At 52.9% G+C, this 13,600-nt stretch overlaps 1 protein-coding gene across 1 annotated transcript in view; it reads right to left on the minus strand.

Moving 5' to 3' along the window:
• Positions 1-5,753: 5,753 nt before the first annotated feature.
• The window catches only part of VDR (vitamin D receptor), a 50,288-nt gene continuing 42,441 nt past the window's right edge, over positions 5,754-13,600 (minus strand). The window contains exons 8-10 of the mRNA XM_022572348.3: positions 10,046-10,197; positions 9,760-9,876; positions 5,754-8,491 (exon numbers count right to left, since the gene is read on the minus strand). Coding sequence (XP_022428056.1) covers positions 8,232-8,491; positions 9,760-9,876; positions 10,046-10,197 — 529 coding nt within the window. The 3' untranslated portion in view covers positions 5,754-8,231. The remainder of the gene's footprint in view (positions 8,492-9,759; positions 9,877-10,045; positions 10,198-13,600) is intronic.

Raw genomic sequence — 13,600 nt, forward strand, 5'->3', positions numbered from 1 at the left:
CTAGTGTCAACCTGCAAGAAGGCATCGTCTTGCCTCTGTCTTAGCCAGCTCTGTACGTGGTCTGCGGAGCAAAGTTTTGGAAGATGCAAGGCCAGGAGGAATGGTCAGAATGTTGGATGACAAAATGAAGATGCAAAAGATTTGAGCAGGCTAAAATGTGGGAGAAATCAAATCAGATAGATATGAATAGGGCTAAATGCTAAATTCTGCATTTTGGACCAAAACCCCAACCCTCCACATGCAGAATGAGGGAGATATGGCAGGTGCTGTAGGGAGAGGTAGTTAGCATGTGGGTTCTGAAGCCACAGGGACTTAACTTCTCAGTTTCCAAAGTTCAGGGGAAGGTGCTGAAATTTGCATAAGTCTGTTTGCATTTCATCTTCCAGCAGGAACCCAAGCAGAATTTTTTTTTTTTTAATTTGACATCTATTGTGAAGATCAGATCTTTTAGATGCTGACAGAAGTGGGCGGCACATTGCCTCATACTCATTCGTTCATACATGTATTTATTCAGCTACATTTATGGAATCCCTCCTTTGTTCCAGTCTGGTAGGGAGCCCCGAAGGCAAACCAGAAATTTAAAACACACAACAATGTACACTTCATTCTACCATAGAGTGGGCGTACCATTCTACCCAGATGGGGCAAGGGAGGGTACAGCATTGTGAAGTTCCGGGAAGAGTTTGTGCAAGAGATGAACCTGAGCTGGAAATTGAAGGATCAGGAGGGGTTTGCTGAGCTGAGAAAACTGGGGGATGGAGGACAGGGTGGGGCATGTCTGGCCGAGGAAACAAGGCCTAGAAAATTGTGCATTGTGGGTCTCAGAGTGTAGGCTGGGGACCCCTGTGGATCCCTGAGCCCCATTCAGGGGCTTTGCAAGGTCAAAGCTACTTTCATATTAATACTTAAGACATCATTTGCCTTTTAAAATTAATTAATTAATTGATTTTTGGCTATCTTGGGTCTTCGTTTCTGTGCGAGGGCTTTCCCTAGCTGCGGCGAGCAGGGGCCACTCACTATCGCGGCCTCTCTTATTGCGGAGCACAGGCTAAAGACGCGCAGGCTCAGTAATTGTGGCTCACGGGCCCAGTTGCTCCGCAGCATGTGGGATCTCCCCAGACCAGGGCGCGAACTCACGTCCCCTGCATTGGCAGACAGGCTCCCAACCACTGTGCCACCAGGGAAGCCCTATCATCGTTTGCCTTTTTAACGCTCATTCTCTCACTTGTGTACAGAGGAGTCTCCCAAGGTTTCCATCGTGTGTGATACCCTAACAGATGGAACGCAGAACCAGTTTTGAGAATCTAGCTGACTTCTATGAAGCCAGACATCAAAGAGATTTGCAAAACTGTCAAACAATACCTTCTTGTCACTAAATTTGTTTTGTTACCTTTAATAAAAATTGTATTATTTACGTTAACTTAGATTCATTATGGTTTTTTAAAAAATTTAATAAGTATTTAAAATTCTTCTCAATTTAAGTTCCTAATCTGGTTAATATTGATGGATATAACCCACATAAACAAAATCTCTTTGGTTGGGGGGCTCTTTATTTTTAATAGTCCAAATAGGGGTCCAAAGAACAAAACGTTTGAGAAGGGCTGGTGTGGAAGCAGCCTGCCGAGTGCACGGTCAGAGCTGCAAGTGGTTGGACGTGGCCGTGGCTCGAGTCCCACAGTCTGGACAATGACACGTTTTCCTGGAGCGGCAGACAGGCGGCATCATGTTGGCTGTGCACCTCGCCAAGGGAACATGGGTCCAGAGAACGCCAGGGTAAATGAATAGAAACTGTGACACAAAAACTACATGGGGCAAACCTGATTCTTGAGGCTCATCTTGATTTCCCCCTCTCTGGGCAGGAACCACTTCCGTCCAGCGAATACTGATGTTAGTTATGGGTCAGCAATGTATGTGCCGGGAAGTCGGTGGTGGTGGTCATTGAGGCAGTGAAGCTGGCAAAGAAAGACCATAATTGAAAGAAGTCGGAGAGAGTATTAACTAGAGTTCCCCGTGTTTCTGTCTCTACCTTCCCATCTCTTTCCCACACTTTTCTCTCCAGCCGGGCTGTTTCAATTCGGGCCTATTTGGCTTATGAAGTGGCACACCTGCCTCCTGGTGGCCACATGGAGCAATGACGCCTTCCCCCAGCCCCTGTAGATATTCACGGAGCAGGGGCTCATAGCTCCAGAGGCTGAGATCTGTATGGGGGGTCAAAGAGATCCCCCTGGAACCAGTAAAGAGAGCCTAGCAAGGACCAGTGGTCAGAGGACTGGAGCAATGTCAACTTGCAATGAAAACTTGTTTGACTGCCCTTTCACTCTGCAACCTAATAGTGATGCTGGCAGCACGGGTACTGTGAAAAGTGATTTACACAGGTTAGATCACAATAACGAACCTAGGAGTAGGTACTATTATTGTTGCCATTGTATAGATGAAGATTCTGAGGCTCAAAAATATTGTCACTTGCCCAAGGTCACACAAGGTAGCAAGTGGGAGAGTCAGGACAGGGACCCAGCAGGTTATGCCATTAAGCGTTCGGCTTCTGCTTGTGCTGCTTGGTGATGGCCTGTTTGCAGGTCTGTATTCTCCCCCTGGACTGTACCTTTCTGGGGGGCAGCGACTGTCCTATTCTTCGCTGTGTCCACAGCACTGGGCTCAGTGTGACATTGGAGACACTTGTGCTTGGAGACACTAAAAGCACTGCACAACCAAGCTGGACCTCAGAGGGTACGTGGGACCAGCAGGGAAGGTGCTCAGAGGCCCCAGGCACAGCAGGCCAGGCACCCTCACAGAGTTATAAAAGCAGGAGCAGGATGTAGAGGGAGGAGGGAGTTGGGGAGAGCGGCCCGGCGAGCGGCCCAAACCTGTCCCTATAGGGCAGTAGCACCACCTAGTGGTGAAGCTCAACATGACTTCGGGAGGAAAAAAAAAACCACTAGACAGTCCAGAGCTGGGGAGAGGCTGGGAACGCCCCCCACCCCCACCCCGACCCCTCTGGAGAGAGCTCCAGGAACTATGGCTACCCCCCCCTCCTTAGAGCCAAAAAGAAGGGCCTGGCAGCATTCTGGTCCCTCCCCAAGGCGTCAGGTTGTACAAAATGTGAAGAAACAACCCCCAGTCCTACCTGCCCTTGGCTGAAAAGAGGTAACTCTTTTCCTGGGGACAGCCTGCATCCAAGGACGGGGTGATGTAAGAATGTAAAAGCCCGCTCCCTCACCTCAACTTGGGGCAGTCCAAAGGGCCATCCCAGTTTCAGAGCTCCCCATAAGGGTTGGTTGAGATCTCTGCTGAGATTGCTTGGCAGCCCTTCTCCCTCTACCCAATCCCACTTTCTTCCCTGCCACCCAAGCTTGAGACCTCTCCCCAGTAAACCTCCTGCACTCCCATCTACATTTCAGAGTTGGCTTCCCCAGAACCCGACCTGCAACACTATCTCATATACCATATACGGCATGTCTGAGTGCAGAGATTCCAAGCAGCTGTCTGGAGAAGTGACAACCCCCCAGCACCACTCCCAGCCTCTGCCCCACATCCTGCGGTGCTTCTTGGTCAGTTGGAGCACAGACCCCTTCAGGAGCCTCACAGGCTTCTTGCCCGCAGTGATGCTCGTTGGCATGAAGAGGCAGCCCTTTGGCCGTACTAGGAGTGCCAGATGTCACTCATCACCCTTGTCCCCTGCAGGGCCACGGGGCAGGCAGTCAGGCCCAAGGTGCGTAGACAGCTTCCAGGGAGCCCCCGGTTGAAGCTAGAGACCCTGACCTGAGGGATCTGGTCGCTCCAGGCAGGTCCTGTCTGCTTGTCCCCAGGACTGAAGGAATCAGTATTTCCTGGGACAGCGGTGACGTATTTATGCCACCTGAAGCTCTGAGCCTATCAACCTCATGATGTGTGAGATGTTTCTTCTTTATGTCCTTTCGAGGAGCAGACGTGTTCACAGCAGTCCCGCTGCAGCATTGCTTGACGTAAAGGGAGGATGTTCCCTGAATACCCTCTATATGGTGTCGAACACTCGGTGGCCATCTGACCAACAGATCAACAGCAACATACCATCCAAACATAGGACCAGATAAGAATGCATTGTGTAGACCAACGCCGTCCAATAGAACCTTCTGCACAGATGTAGACCCAAGACTTGGAATGTGAAAACTTAAAATCGCTTTCTCCTAAGTGGGTGCATTCCTCTCTGTTTACCTGGAAAAGTTGATTGTAACACACGGCCGTGGAGATTTTGTGTTCCTCTGGATCATCTATCAAAATGCTGAATAAGAGTCTCCTAACAGTTTCTAAGGACATGTCTTCACGCTTCCCCTGCCAGAGCCTGTGTCCGTTTATGCAGCTGCTGGTTTCCTTTCCCTAAGTCCGTTCACTTTTCTTGACAAAACGGCCCTCAAGCCCCACCCCCAATTCTTCTATTCCCATCCCCTCCCCCACTGACACATTTGGTTTGAAACCTTTTCAGATGCTTCTGAAAAATTAAATCACATCCACAGGTCCCTAGGCCAACTTATTGTAAATAAATACATTGGTTATGTTTTCCTTGCATGATTTTTCCTGCAGATGACCACGTGTGTCTTTGGTTAGTTATTTTTGCTTGTGTGTTTAACGAAAGCTGCCCTTTATCATAAACCCCCCTTTTTTTGGAAACGGAGGGGGTACATTGGTTCCTCAGGGCCCTTTGGGAGTCCTATATATTCACAGGAGTCACTTGAAGTTTGCCAAGTCACTGGCACAGCATTTCAAATACAAGACACATTTTTGTCAACAGCTGCCTGGTTTCCTATTCTTGAGGTTCTCAGGCAAGGGCCACACAGAAATGGACCCAACACATGTGACTGAATGCTTCCTGAGAGTACAGCCCTGTTGGATCCAGCACCTCCAATTTCTCTGTCCCAAGGCCTACTTTAGGAATGGGAATCTCCCTTACATCCACTTTAATAGAGAGCTGGCATGACTAGCTGTCATTTGTCAGCCCACTCAGCTCAATACGAAGCAGTACAGGGTAGTAGGTAATTAATGGCTTCTGGAGCCAGCTGCCAAGGGTTCAAACCCTATCTCTCACTTGCCACCACTGTGGCTTTGGGCAAATTATCCCCTCTGCGAAATGAGAGTAACAGTCGTCCATCTCCCCTAGGGTCCTTATAAGGATAAAGCAAGCTGGTTTGCATAAAGCATTTATTTACAGCAGTACTTGCCACAAAGTAAGTGCTGTGTAAGTATGCGCCATCTTTATTACCATAGCAGAGCTTTCTTCATTGGTTTATTTGACGAATTTCTGGCAAACTTTTTTTCTCTTTGGAAATCACGCAGGAGGCACTCTTCAAAGCTTTCTTTGCTGCTTTCTTCCCAGATTTAACCATATCTATTGTACGTTCCAAGCTTCCCTGTTGGCCTCATTCAGATTCTCCCACTTCTTCCAGTCGGCCAGAGAAGGGTTTTCCTATCTCCCAGAATCTTGTTTATTTGGCATTTTTTGGTGCAGACTTTCCTAGCTTTCCAATAATATAGGTTAAAAAGGTTGAGATTTATGAATGTCTACCTTCACATTCCCTCATTCTAAAACAGAAAAGATGATAACATTGTCTCTCAATTCAGCCCCAGGGAGCCTCACTTTTTCTCATCTTCCCAGCTGCTGGACTTCCCTCTGGGACTAGACTGAGCCGTCACGGGCCCCAGGGCTGAGGAACTGGCGTTCTCAGTGGGTCCTGTCATGTTCCCTGGGGAAGGCAGGTCCAGGGGAGCGCCGGGAGGGTGAAGACAGTACAAGGACAGATGCACTTTATTGGTAAGGCAACAGCATTACACCGAGCTGCGGCAGAGACCCCATCCGGCCAAGGCCACACTGGGGCGGGGGTGTGATTCACACTGAGACACAGGCTGAGCTGTCCCTTCTCCTCCTCCTGATGGGTCAGTGGGGTGACAACCCAGGGAAGCAAGGCAGGGATCTGGGATCTGGACACGCTCCGTGTAAAACCCAGGGCTTCCCCCAGGGATGAGGTCAGCCACAAGGCGCATGGGACATGGAGTCTGAGCTCAAGCATGATTAGTGAAAACAGCACTGGACCCCAAGTCCAAAGCCCGGGTCCAGTCCTGGGGCTGCTTTGAACTAGTTACACGCGCTTGGGTGAGTCACACCTTCTCAGCGTCAGCTTTCTTTAACAAGGGGATTGAACTGGGTCAGAGATTTTCAAGCCCTTTCTACCACTGACTTGACAACCGGACCAATGTGTTCTGCAGCTAAAATCAAATCCCAGGGGTCTCTCCCTAATTTGTAAAATAACAACAACAGTAATTAACGGGTAGAATTTTCACAACGTCCGTCATCGCCCATAAATATCGCTTCTTCAGTGGTGCCTACTACCCGCTATATTAGAATGTGGTACCAAATGGAGTCTGAAGACAGCCCGCATCTAACAGACATCACGCTGGGTCTAAGGACAGCTCTGCAATAGGGACGGTGGCTGTCAGATGACGAAACACTGGCGGCTGTCGTGGAGGTAAGCTGGTTTGCTGCCGGGGTCTTCAGGGAACAGCGGACGCAGGCAGAGGGGTATCCTGCTGCCACCACCTCCTCCTGGCTGAGACAGCAAGCGCGGCTGCACTCCCCAAACTTGAGCATGATCTGAAGGACCCTCTGTCGCTCCTGGAGGAGCCCTCTCTGCTCTGCTCCAGCATGCCTGTCACCCACGCCCCAGAGGAAGCCCAACAGGGTACACGGGCTGTGAGTGCCCACCTGCTGAGCTGCTCTGCATAGGGGGAGTTTGAGGTTCGGTGCCCCTACCCCGCCCTGCCTCACAGGTCCCTTTTGACGTCAGGGTGGGGGGTGGGAATAAGGAAGTACGCCGCCCGACTCCCCCCCCCCCCGCCAAAGTGCTCTCACTGACCAGCCACCAGGCCAACCCGCTGTCCCCCGACCCTGGGTGCTGAAGCACTGCCTTCGGGGGACAGCAGTGTTAGAAGCAGAACTAGGTGGGCAGGGAGGGCTTGGGCTTTTGGGGGTCTGGAAATTCCTCTCCCCCATCCCACCCTGCCAGGTGGGAAAGATGAAGCCCCGCTGGTAAGCAGAGCAGCACCTGCTTCTCCAGGCTGTTGGGGGCCTCAGACAGTGGGATGGCCTCTGGGTCACCACCCTTGGCCATCCCAGGATCAGGCCCCTTCAGCGCCCTCGGCCGCTGCGCAAGGGCCCTGGAGCCTGCGGCCGGTTCTCTCTCTGGGGTGGGAGGTGAGGCACTGGCAGGGCGAGGATGAGGATGGTGCCCACGATTCTCTGAAGTCTGGGGGCCATTCAGTCCTGCCGTGGGGATTGTTGGAGGGAGAGCCCCCGCCTCGGCCAACCCCTTAGCTCCAGGCTGAGGAGCTGTGGGCTTGGCGGCAGGACGGGTGTGGCCTCCATCGACTACTCTTACGTTCAGGCTGGGTTTGTCTGTCCCCTCACTGCCTGGGCCCTGCTCTCTTCCCTCCTTGGCCTCTCAGCACACGGGTTCTGGGCCAGTGGCCCCCGCCATGGGGAGAAAGCCCATCTTACCACAGCTACTTCCGGAGGAGAATGTTACCATGGCGATGGGAAGAAGGTGGGCACCGTGGGGTTAGGCAAATGCCCTTTGGCCAGCAGAGGTGGATGAGGGGAGGCTGTGACCTTAGTCACCTTGGTTTTGGTCTTCCTTGGCAGTGAGTGTCCTAGGCAGGCCAGGGTAGGAAGGCAGAGGGAGAAGGCCCCATCGTGGCACACTGCCCAGGACAGAGCGGCAGGAGGATGAGGTGTGGGTCATGGGTCAGTGTTTATCGTGGGTGGGGCAAAGGAAGGGTGATCCCACCAGGCTCTGGGCGTGTGGGCCTGGAGCTGGGTAGAGGTGAGGGTATCTCTGTCCCTGAGGAATGGCTGCGTCTCTCCCGCCTGCCTGTTCCCTCGGCACCAGTCAGCCGCCACTTCTGTAGTGTGGGAGGGGGTATCCCCCGGCACGGGCCCACCTTCAGCCTCTGCCCTCTGCCCTCATTCGAGATTCTTTGTCAAATAAAGAGCAATTCCTCATGACTGAGGTCTCGAGGCACTGGGGGCAGCCCGTGGCCTGCAGGTAAGGGGGACCTGGTGTTAGGTTGGGCAGCAGGGAGGATGGGCTGGGCGGAGATGGGAAGTGGGAGAGGAGGGGCTGAACTCCAGAAGGAGTGGGGAGAGCTGGGCAGCCTCCGGCCCCAGAGAGGCAGCCCCGCCCAGGCGCCAGGGCAGGCTGCCCTACTCAGGAGATCTCGCTGCCAAACACCTCGAGCACGAGGGGCGTGAGCTTCATGCTGCACTCGGGCTGGAAGGAGAGGCAGCGATACTGCTTGGAGTGTTCCTCGTTCAGGCTGCGCAGGTCCGCTAGCTTCTGGATCATCTTGGCGTAGAGCAGGTGGCTGCCTGGGGGTGGGTGACAGCAGCGGATGTAGGTCTGCAGCGTGTTGGACAGGCGGTCCTGGATGGCCTCGACCAGCGCAGCGTCCTGCACCCCGGGACGGTCTGTGGGCAGAGGGGCGGGCGAGTAGCTCTGAGCCACAGCTGCCTCACCGTTCGGCCTCCCCCCGCCCACACAGACAGACCCCCAGCCTCAGCATCCTCCCAGGTCACTCCTGGACGGCTGCTGACCCGTGACACCACAGTCCTCCCCAGCCCCTCGGCCACTTCCTGTTGCATTTAGGATCAAGTCTCAGGTCCGTCTGCGGGCCATCTGGGCCTGTCCCCACCTATTCTCTCTCCTTCTGTCTCTGTGCTCCATCTTTCATCAGGACCCCGATGAGCCATGCTCTCTGCACTCCAGGCTTCACATTTGTCTTCCTTCTGCCCAGAACTCAGATCCCTTACCTTTGCCTGACTCTGCTGACCCTTCAGGTAACAGCTTAAAGGATCTTCCTCAAGAAGGCGATCCCTGATGACCCCATACCTCCATGCCCCAGACGACATCAGGTTCCCACTTTCTGCTATACCCTCTGTAGCATCATGTATCGTGTACTTCTTTATTTTTAAAATAAAGTATTTGTTTCATGTCTCTTTCTACACTTCCTGGGAGAGAAGTCTGTGTCCTGGTTGCCGCTGAGTCCCTATGCCCAGCATAGTGCCTGGTTCCTGCCCGAAGCCCAGTAAATCATTGCTGAGTGAATGAATGAATGAGTGAGTGAATGCTCACTGGCCAGGAGGAGGGGTGCCCATGTCCTTTCCTTGGGCCCCCAGCCCAGGAAAGCATCCCTGGAGAAAGGCCACTGGCTTGTTCTCTGAACACAGTCCCCGTGGAGGCCTCATCAGGAATCCAGCATCCCCAGAACCACAGGACCTCCCTCCTCGGCTTCTCTCCCTCTTCCCACCCCAAACAGGCAGAAAAGCTCAAGGATCACAGCACCCTGCCTCCAAAATCAGTCAGCTAAACTGTCTGTCAGGCCAACAGAACCTCCTATCAGGCCCCAGGCTTTTGTGCCCCATCCCCAGCGGACCTCAAGTGTCAGCAGAGGTCAGTCCAGTTCACACAAGAGCAGAGCTTGAGTACTGTCTGTGGCCTGAAACGCCCCATCTATTTGGTTCCTCAGAATCCCACTCATGAATCACCAATGGTCTTGCTAGGGCAAGGCCAAGGGCAGTGAGGGAACCGTCAACATACACACAGCACACGGGCTGGGCAGACCCAGCAAAGTGGGTGGTTCCTTGTTGGTCTCTCCCTGTGCTCACTTCTCCCTCCAATCTTCCCTGCTGGCCCCCAGCGGGACTTCCTCCTTCCTGCTCCCCACACTGCTAGGTACCTGGGGAGACAATGCAGATGGCCATGAGCAGCACGTGTTCCTCCTCATGCAAGTTCAGCTTCTTCAGCCCCACCTGGAACTTGATGAGGGGCTCGATCAGCTCCAGGCTGTGTCCGGCTATGAGAGAGAACGGCCAGCTGCTGTGGGCACCCACCCCACCCCACCTCCGGCCCGACCCTCACCCTTCTCTCCCTGGTGCTGCCGCACTCCCTCTGATGTGCCTGGTGGGTCCCATGACCCCGGGAGGGGTGGAGCCGGGGCAGGAGGAGGTGGAGCCCAGCCGCACCTTTGGTTACATCACTGACTTGGTACTTGTAGTCCGGGCTGCCACAGGTCCAGGACATGTCGTCCATGGTGAAAGACTGGTTGGAACGCAGCATGATGACCTCAATGGCACTCGACTTCAGCAGCACAATCTGGTCCTCAGGGGTGAGGTCTCTGCCAGGGAGGGGGCGGCGGGGGGGAGGTCAGGTTACTGGTTCATGCAAATCAGTGCAGTGCTTTGACAGGTATACACCTGCCAGGTGACCAGCATGTGCCCTGGGTCCTCCATCGAGGAGCTTGCAGCCTGGTTGGAAAGAACGAGGCTGTTTCTTGAGGGAGAATGACTTGAGAACAACTCAAAGCTGTGACCAAATGCCAACTGATGTAGCTCAGCTACTAAGACACGGAAAACCCAGTGACTTTCCAGGGTCTCCAAGGTCGGAGCAGCCATGGCTCTTCTAGGGTTAGGAAGATAGAGCCTGAAGAAGCTCCCAGGGCTATGGCATGAATATGGTCATCTGCAAAAGCATGGCCAGAGCCATCCCCAGTGGCTCCCATGCTTTCTTTCCCTCTCCCTCTTCCTGCCCTTCAGTCCTTCCGGTAGTGAAGTCAACTCTGTCTCCAGGACATCTCTGGACTCCGACTCCCACTGGGCTGCTCTGATTCAGAGCTCCAGCATCTTTTTCAGTTGCCTCTTACTGGACTCCTGGAGTCAAGTCTCTCGTTCACCTTTCTTACTACTGCTACAGGGACGTGTCACTCCTGCACTCGGAAATCCCCACTGACTATCAAATGCCCCAGGATCAAGCCCATACGCCGTAACTTGGCTCCAACCTGTCTTTCCAGCCCCCGTTCCCATCACAGACTCCACCAACCCTCCATTCTAACAACATCGGACTACTCCACATTCAGGCATTCTCATGCCACCATGCCTTTGAACATGGGACAGCTCCAGCTTAGAGCGCCCATCTTCTGCTCCACCCCACCTTTCTGGTCCTGAATCCAGTGAGGTCTCCACTGGATCCCTCCACCCTTCAATTCTCTTCATAGAATTAGAGCCATTCCTTTCCGACCTGCTGCACATTGCCTGTAATCCTATTTTACCCTTTCCCCTTCTTTGCCTCTGTCCTTTAGATACTTGTCTCTGGCTCTTCGTCGGAAGCTACCTGAGGGCCAGCACCACCTCTTAATGACTTTAGTGTTGCCCTCACACCGTTCATTGAACCCTGAGCATGAGGAGAGGGTCAACAGCTATGTGTTGATGAGTCAAGAGGCTCATGAGTAGTTCCACTGTTCTGAGTCACGAGCTGGGCTTGTCTGAACAATGACAAGGAAAAGGCAGGACCCACAGATCAAATTGCTTCCTCTTTTTCCTCCCTTTCTCTTTCTGTGGATTTCCTCCTGGATATCCTGTCGATGGGCTGTCATCCCCTGTGGCTGCACTTTGGAAAGTAAAAAGGTGGGAAACGGATCTTAACTGATGAGAGTCCTGTATCAACAGGTGATGTATGAGGAGGCGTAAAAGGGCTTGCATGATTAGATGACCGCCAAAGGGCCTGCACTGAAGGAAAATCACAAAGTGCTAGGGTTGGAAGGCCCCACTTAGAGGCTATGTGGTCCAATTCCTTCCTCAGCATTTCTGACAGACGGCTCTCACACAGCCTCTGCAGGACTCCCCCAGTGCCAGGGAGCTTCTGGCCTCTGGATACAGCCATGAGGTGCTTAGTTTTTGGGTTAATAGCCTCTTCTATTGGGCTCTAAGCCACGTGATCACACACTTATCCATTGCTTGTAGTTCTGTCCTCTCAAGGAACACAGAACCAGACTTCTCCATTAGCCGTGGGACAACCCTTTAACCATTTAAGGAAAGCCACCATGTCCCTCCTTGCCTTTTCTCTGGAATACATAGCTCTGATGCCATGGCATCTAGATGTCTCATCATCCTTGTCACCTTTTTCTGGGTGCTCAATCCACACTGAAAGAATAAAAACTAACACCACCCTCATTTGGGTTTTAATTCATTATACGAGTAAAACATGTTCATTATCAAATCTTTGGAAAATACAGTCTCCCACCCACCTATTTTTGGGCACTTTCGTTGCTTCTAAGTTTTGCTGTTATAAGGAATTCCATGAGGAACATCTTTGTATATAACCTTTTGTTCAATGGCCCACTCAAAATGGATGGCCAGAAGTGAACAAACATCCCATGGGTGCCTGGCTAGAGAGATTTCAGTGGGATCACTGCCTGCTGTGATCCAGACATACTACTTCTATGAAAGCAAACCTAGAATGACCTCAAATTACCACCCACAGCCTGGAAATACAGGGACTTTCTAAGTGCAGCTCACAGCCAGAACTGGAAATGGTAGTGGGTGGTGGTAGCGGTGGAGATAAAGGGGAACTCAGTAAAAGACCTCGTTCCTGCTGTGATGGGCACCAGCTCCAGCTCTGGGCCTCCTCCCTGGACCTGAGTAATATTTACACCCTGATCAGTTTCCACACCTGTGGCCACTTCTGGGCCCCTGTGAGGTGCTCTGGGGATGTCTTGTCTTCCCCACACCCCTAGGCAGGGTCCAGCCTCTCCCCATCTGCCTTCCCTCGGTACCTCTTGGCGCCCTTATCTCTTCACCGCGGCTATTCATATGTCTATCTCTTCCAACAGACGCTGTACCTCTGGAGGCCAGGGACTGTGTCCTAGTCACCTTTTATCCCTCACAGTTTATGTAATAAGCAAGCTGATTGTTGGACAGATGAATAAGTGAATATAGAGGAAAGGGCATAGGAGGAGGGAAGCACTATGACCCCAGGCCTGTGACCCAAGAAAGAGCCCCTGGGGATGGAAATGGCAGTGAGGTCGAAGGCGTTTAGCCTTCTGGGGTTGTTGGGGCCTGGTCCCTCATGCGCCCCTCTGGGCAGTGAAAACTGTGGTCCTTGGTTCTCGGATCCAAGACGGCGCCTGGCCATGGAGTCTCTGCTCCTGACACCACTTCCTCCATGCATTTCTTTTGCAGGGCTGAAGGAGGCGGATTTGTGGGGTGCAGACCGAGAGGCTGAGGGAGAAGAGGTGGGAGCCAGGGGCAGGGCCAAGGCCACACTACAGGGCAGTCCACACCCAGCACAGCCCACCCAGTCCCGCCCACACTGGAATCTTGTCCTGTACTCTCCCCTCCACTCACCCACACAGATGTCTCATCCTTCCCTCCCCACACCCTCCACCCCCGCCTCCAGGCAGCAAGATCAAAGTCACCAGGGACGCAGCCACTGTTCTTTCACTTCTTGGAAAAACAGAACCTCTAAGTGCAGGAACCTGCAGAACCAGAGAACTGTTGGGCTGCCCCCGCCTGGGTCCTATGGAAGCCTGGGCTCTGGCCCCCGTCCTGGTGCAGCATCAGCTCCACCCATTCCCAGGGGGCATCCACGTAAAAGTCCCCACAGAGCTCTTGCTGAAGCCTGCTCCATTTTTGTTGGAAAACATTCCACTTTGGGTCTTCTCAAGACATCCTGAAGCCAGAAAAGTTAACCCAAGCGTGTTTAGGATCGATTTAATTGATTTTGCCTCCATAGCTGGGTGGCTC

Source organism: Delphinapterus leucas, chromosome 11, assembly GCF_059928025.1.
Source record: "Delphinapterus leucas isolate spDelLeu-1000000601 "Yukka" chromosome 11, BTC_Dleu_Yukka2, whole genome shotgun sequence".
In the NCBI taxonomy this organism is placed as follows: domain Eukaryota; kingdom Metazoa; phylum Chordata; class Mammalia; order Artiodactyla; family Monodontidae; genus Delphinapterus; species Delphinapterus leucas.